This window comes from Chanos chanos, chromosome 15, assembly GCF_902362185.1.
Source record: "Chanos chanos chromosome 15, fChaCha1.1, whole genome shotgun sequence".
Classification (NCBI taxonomy): Eukaryota; Metazoa; Chordata; class Actinopteri; order Gonorynchiformes; family Chanidae; genus Chanos; species Chanos chanos.
Window position 1 is genome coordinate 9,244,109 of NC_044509.1, and position 6,456 is coordinate 9,250,564.

At 42.7% G+C, this 6,456-nt stretch overlaps 1 protein-coding gene across 1 annotated transcript in view; it reads right to left on the bottom strand.

Moving 5' to 3' along the window:
* Positions 1 to 6,052, bottom strand: part of LOC115828167 (roundabout homolog 1) — an 82,558-nt gene extending 76,506 nt beyond the window's left edge. The window contains exons 1-2 of the mRNA XM_030792098.1: positions 6,001 to 6,052; positions 3,309 to 3,635 (exon numbers count right to left, since the gene is read on the bottom strand). Of these exons, the coding sequence (XP_030647958.1) occupies positions 3,309 to 3,635; positions 6,001 to 6,052 (379 nt within the window). The remainder of the gene's footprint in view (positions 1 to 3,308; positions 3,636 to 6,000) is intronic.
* Between the last annotated feature and the right edge of the window lie 404 nt (positions 6,053 to 6,456).

Below are 6,456 nucleotides of genomic sequence, written 5' to 3' on the forward strand. Positions count from 1 at the left end.
AAGAGAAGAGAACAGAACAGAACAGAACAGAACAGAACAGAACAGAACAGAACAGGCACTAGATACCACAGAGCGCAGCATAAACCAACGCTCCCCTTTTGTCTAAGACAGACATTTTGCTCATTTTCCATACTCTGTACAGCTCTTGGGTAAAAGATCTTTGCTACACTCTTTAAAGTCACCATAAAGCTATGCACATACCCTTGTACATGTACGTAATGTCCAATGCTCTTTCTCATTTTTCTCTCAAGAAAAACAAGCAACTGTGCTGTTGTGTTCTCAGAGTACAGTGTGACACATTCCCTTCCATAGCGTTATGGTAGAGAGCGTGTCTAACGCAGTTCAGCCTTCCAACCTTTCACTGAAGAAGAGTCAGCAGAAAAAAAACACCTGTTAAACAACAGAGCCAGGCATCTCTCCAAACTACACACACACACACACACACACAGCTGTTAAACGCAAAGTCACACTGTCTCTGACAGGTGGGTTATCAAGCACACAACCTCGTAGTGACACCAAAACAGAAAGACTTCTACCTCAGCAGATTCAGCTAGCAGGGCCAGAGCCTGAACCCGATCAACTTTCTCTGTTTATCATACCATAGAGAATCACTTCTCTCACTCAAAATTTAATCTAAACCAAACCCCGATGTGACATAGGATACTCCACTGTTAATAAAGGAAAGAGAGAGAGAGAGAGAGAGAGAGAGAGAGAGAGAGAGAGAGAGAAAGAGAGAGAGAGAGCGGAAGAAAAGCATGAGGAAAAGATAGGAAGCAAAAACAAATCTTTCCAGAGAACCATGACCGTTTTTTCCCTCAGAAAAAGGGCAGACCACACAGAGAGATCTGAATATAGCGAAGCTTGGACGAGCCCATGTAATAAAGTTAATGAAACGCAAATAGTCAGGCAAGTAAATACTGATTATCTGAGGAACTTGGCTGAAGGTTTGAGAGAGGGCATTCCTAGACTGAAAGTGTAGGTTGTGGGTAGGGCCAACGCAGTTAGATAAATAGGGGTAGTGAGGGTAGGGTTGGTGGTATTAAAAAAACAGGTGTTCAGGTCCTGTGGAAGATTCCAGAAAGGCATTGAGTCTGCTATTCAGTGGTGTTCAGTGCTGTGTGTGCTGATATGTCCCTCTGTAATTATATAAATCCATGATTTCTGTACTTATTGTTTGGTAATATTTTATATCCTTTAATAAGTTCTTTGAGAAGGGAGAGAGGTATGGGCATTTGTTTTGACCTACTTCTGTGCTAAAGGTTTGTATTCTGAAGGTCATCAGTGCAATTCATTACAGAATTTAACTAACACATCAATCTTTAATTACATTTAATGATGTTCCCATTATTTCTTTGCTGTGGTAAATTAGTTTTTATATTGAAAACACATTTTGTGCTGGAAAGAGGCTACAGGCCTTTGAGAGAGTGATAGTATGAGTGTATAACTATGTACTGTGTGAAATAAACATAAATAAAAAAAAGAAAATTCCAGAAAAAAACAGAAGGCTTCTTTTTTTCCCATTCACAGTGTATAGGACTAAACAGCTGTTAGTAAGCATTGCTGAGGCCCATTCAAATACGATGCTGTTTTTTCAGCTGGGTGAAAATCTCTCTGACACAAACATAACCAACTGATCCATTCAGTGGGACAGTCTAGGAGAGAGGAGAACTCTTCTGCTCCAATGTGTATTCAACGCTACAGAAATCTACCCTGTCAATCTACTTCTGCTGATCTCAGATCAGTTCTCACTAAACAAATGCACTATGACTCCTGTTATAAGTAGAGAACAGAGCTCATCTAAACCACAAAAACAACCTTCTGTCTTGAATTTACAGGTTATTCACTGAACAGTGGATAAGAATCACGGCGGCGTTGGCGTTTCTCGGAACGCCAAGTATGTTTACCTTCTTAATTAGCGCTTTTGTAATGTCTTTGTCTGTGAGATGCATCTGTCAGCGCAGCTGTCGTTGAATACGAAAAGCAAAACTTGTAAATTGTGCAATGGTGGATTATGTGAAATGTTTCCATTTAAACAGGAATTACGGAGGATCACCTGGAGTGGAGGGGTCAGGTACTGTGAAGAGGTCTGGAGTGATTGGGTTTGTAGCCACAGATTAGCCACGTAATGCTCTCGGCCTTACTCTAGCGACCCTGTGATACAGTCGGTGCTTGTTGAAACAAGCATTAATCTCCATCTTTTCAGCGCAGACTAATAGACGAGAGGAGAAAGAGAGAGGGGGAGAAAAAAAAAAAACCTGACCCTTTAAGTAAAGCATCCAAAACGAGAGCTGTTATTTCAATTTTGCAAATGGAGTTCGTGATAGCGCAAGCGGAACAAATTCACTCAGAGAGATTAGTTCTCTGTCGAGTGGGGGGTTCATAGAGTGTTTTTAGAGGGGAGATAGAGGATAAAAATGGATCTAAAATCATTATACGGCCAAAAAGCACAAAGTCACTGTTATTTCTCAGTTACTACTGCCACAGGCCACGTGTAAAGACTATGGAGAATGAGCTTAATGGTTCCCCTCAGATGAACCGAATCTAAGGGGGAAAAAAAAAACCCACGCAAAATGTGGCTGAGATTAAATACAGAGGCCTTAGCAAATTGTACAGGAAGCCATGCAGACCAATAGGCAGGTTCTGACTGTTCGATTAAACAGCGTGTTGACATATCAGTGGCACTGTTGTGAGAGTTCACGCAGCTTCCGATACAGATCAACAAAAGCCCTTTTAGCTCGATCTGCAGTGTTCGGGGTTAACGTTGCTCTAAAGAAAGCTTGCTAACCCACAAAACGTACTGCTCTAAATTGAGATAAAGAAGGGAGAGAATTAAGAGTCAGCGGTTTTTGATTTTCGCCTAAACCTAGTTCTAGAGGACCGTGACTTTACGGTTAATTTTAGGTCTGCGGTCAACGCGACCGTGTTATTATGGCCTTGTGCGGACACAAGACTTCTCCTGATTTTATTACAGCAGCGTTTGGCCTTGTAGCTCACACCATTATAGCATATTATGGCCCTGTCTGGACGGGTACAAAATGTGTCAACGCAAATTGTTCATCTGTATGAACTAGATAGGCGTCATCTGTCAAGGTTCTGGACTGTTGTACTTTTTAACCTTAAGATAAAATAGCATTGGCTCTCTGCAAGCCAAAACAAAGAGGCTTATGAAGGCGAAGGCGTTGATGGAAACTTCCAGAAAGATCGCTCGAGTGTGAAGAATTGGAGAGAAAAACATGATAACCCAATTCAGCACGTTTAAAGCACGTGACAGGTCGACAGAAGATCAGAAGAAAACAAGCAGCACTTACTTGCCACCTCTAGAGAAGCGTTGTGACTGACGGCTTCTCCCAGGTAGTTACGGGCCACGCACACGTAGCTGCCGTCGTCGGGTTTGCTCCGCCGTCCGTGGACGATGCGCAGGAAGAAGAGGGAGCCGCTGGGCAGCAGCATTCGATGGGATCGAGGGTTGTCCCTGTCCGTCTCCACCCGCTCTCCATCTTTATACCACTCCACCGTGGGCGTGGGACGACCCTCCGCTTTACAGTTGAGAGTGGCCGGCTCGCCCTTAGACACGATCAGGTCAGAGGGGTGCTCCACGATTCGTGGAGGGTAGTCCTCCTGGCGAAGACGAGATCCTACACACAGCAGAGGAGAGGAGAGGAGAGGAGGAGGAGAGGAGACATTTGGTTAGATCATTATTCACGCCTATATCATGATTGACCATATTTAAGGTTACTGTAGATTTTCACTGTGGACAAGGATTTTTGTTCTTTTTTTTTTCTTTTTCTGTTTTAAGCAATGAAGAGATAAACATTCAGCTGTATGTCACTGACAACGTTCAACTCAACGTGCTGTCATGCTGTGAATATTTTTCATCCTCTGCTGTGATCCAAAAACACGTGCATTTTCCCCTGTGACTGCTTAATGATCGACGTGAGCTCCAAGCAGCCTAAATTAATCATGTCAACTCCCAACCAACACCTCCTTACACTTTAGGATTACACTAATTAAGATACTCCTCAAACACACATGCATCTGACTTGTGTAAGACACACACACACACACACACACACACACACACACATACATTCCACTGACACTGTTAGATTTCACAGCACTGCCAACAAGACACACTCACCACTTGAAACAGATAAGACCACCAAGACATGCGCACGCGCACTCACACACAAGCACACACAAATACACACACACACACACACACACACACACAAACACACATGGCTAGCTCATCACATTAGCTATTTTAATTGAATTTACAAGCGTTGTATTTACAGCAGTCATCCACTGTATACTTCATCACGTGTAATCTCATTCTACATCTTAATTATGGTTGTACATGAATGTAAAATTTGAGCAGGCGGGAGCCACGGCTGTCACTGCTAACCCTTTGAGATTTCTCTCTTTCTCTCACAGCAAGGGAACAGGAAGAAGCCATTAGCTGAGTTAACATCTAAATGCATTGTATTTACTCTTATTCATTTTAGACAAATTTCTATTTGTCCTAAGCCAACTAAGCCAACTGAGGACATAAGTATCTCTCTTGCTAGGGTTAGAGCAACTGATTTAAAAATTTCCTTAAAAGGGAATACATTTAAATGATGAAGAACAGATACAGAGCTCATTAAAATCAAATCTCTTTCCCGGGACGAAGAAGAAAACTAAAAGTGGTGAATGGAAATTCTCTTTAAACCTAACAGCTGAGACAAGCCAATATTTTACACTGCAAAGAGTTCCAGGTGCTGTTTGATTCATGCAAAGTGCAATGCTGCTCTGGTCACCCTGTTAATCAGCTCCTATTTGTGAAGAGCCTCCATTAAAGCCTTTGATCCTGCAGTCGGCACGGCAACGCCACGACGGCCTTTGCTCCGTGTGTTCCGTGCTTGGGTTTTAAGGGGATGGTTCTGCATTTCTAAGGCCGGTATTCGTTTTTCTTAGTATGTTTTATTAAAAAGTACCTTTGAAGTGCCAACACGTTCTGCTATCAATTCAAGCCTCCCTACTAAATTATTTCCCTTTTTTTCTCCAAAATATCTATCAGGCGGCGGGCGGGGACTGTTTCTTTAAGTAACTGCACATTTATATTCTGCAAAGTAAGAAGTGGAAAGCTGCAGAGAGTAGCATTTTTTTTCTTTTTTTCTTTTTTTTTTGCACAGAGCTTCATCTCTTAAGATTAATTATGACACTGGAGTGGTAGCGGGTATTGCAACCCACACAGGCCACAATACACACGCCAACTGCTGGAGCTCTCCCCCCTGATCATCCATCACCATCCTGCACACTGCCGAATCCTCTGCCCACTCCCTCCCTGCCCCAGGGTATATATATATATATATATATATATATATATATATGTGTGTGTGTGTGTGTGTGTGTGTGTGTGTGTGTCTGTCTGTGTGTTTCATACAGCATTAATCTAATTAGGTCACATGTTGGTTTCTCACCATTAGGTGTGCTGACGGACAGAATTTCCAAGTCATGCTTGAGTGTGAGTTAGTAGTAAGTGAAGACGGAATGCAAATGTGTGTGTGTTGTTTTGTTTTGTGTTGTTTTGTTTTGTTTTGTTTTTTGAGACAGCTAACGCGTAGCTATCTTAGCGCGTCGGACATTAATGCTGTCGCTCTTCTCTGGAGCGCAAGCTTAGTCTTCGCCTAACGGAGATCGGTTCTGCTAGGCTTCCCAACAGACATAAAACAAATCTCTCTGTTTAAAGGCACTAGAGAAAAAGAGTTTCCCTCTGGGCTTGGACCATCTGTTTTCCTGCCTAGGACGTTTTTTAGAGGCTGTAGGTATGTTTAAAAGCGGGACGGATCCACTTTGTGCTGAGTGGGTGTTTAAGTGTTTAAGTGTGGCTGTGTGTGCATGGATGTATGGGAGTGTGTGGTGGGGGGGGAGTGTGTGTGTGTGGGGGGGGGGGGGGGGGTCCACATTTAAGCTCAAGGTTGTGCAATGGCACAAGAATTTCAGAAGAAAGACTGAAACCAGATGATACAGAGAGAAAAAAAATGACTTTCTGGTAATTGCTCCCATTCATGGTTGCTCCTTGTACCTGTTTTATTGGGGGTTGGAGCAGGAGGATGTGATGTTGGAATGAAGCTTTAATGTTGCCTGAGCAGCAGAGACCACTCACTGGGCCTTTATCCTCCATAATGGAGAATGTTTGAGTTTTAAGTCTATGTAGAGAGAGCAATGACAGCATAATGCAAAAAAACGCAGAGTGCATAATTCTGAGACCTACAACAGAGATTCTGCTCCTTGTTAGTGCAGAGTGTGTGTACGTGTGTGTGAGTGTGTGTTCTGATATGACATCACCAGAGACCTGACCACGAAACCACTGTTCTCCCATTAAACTCCACTTATCTGCCGCTTCATTCATAAAGCATACACAGATTCAACTCCAATTAGCTCCTATAATAAAATGTTATTCACAGCGTGAAT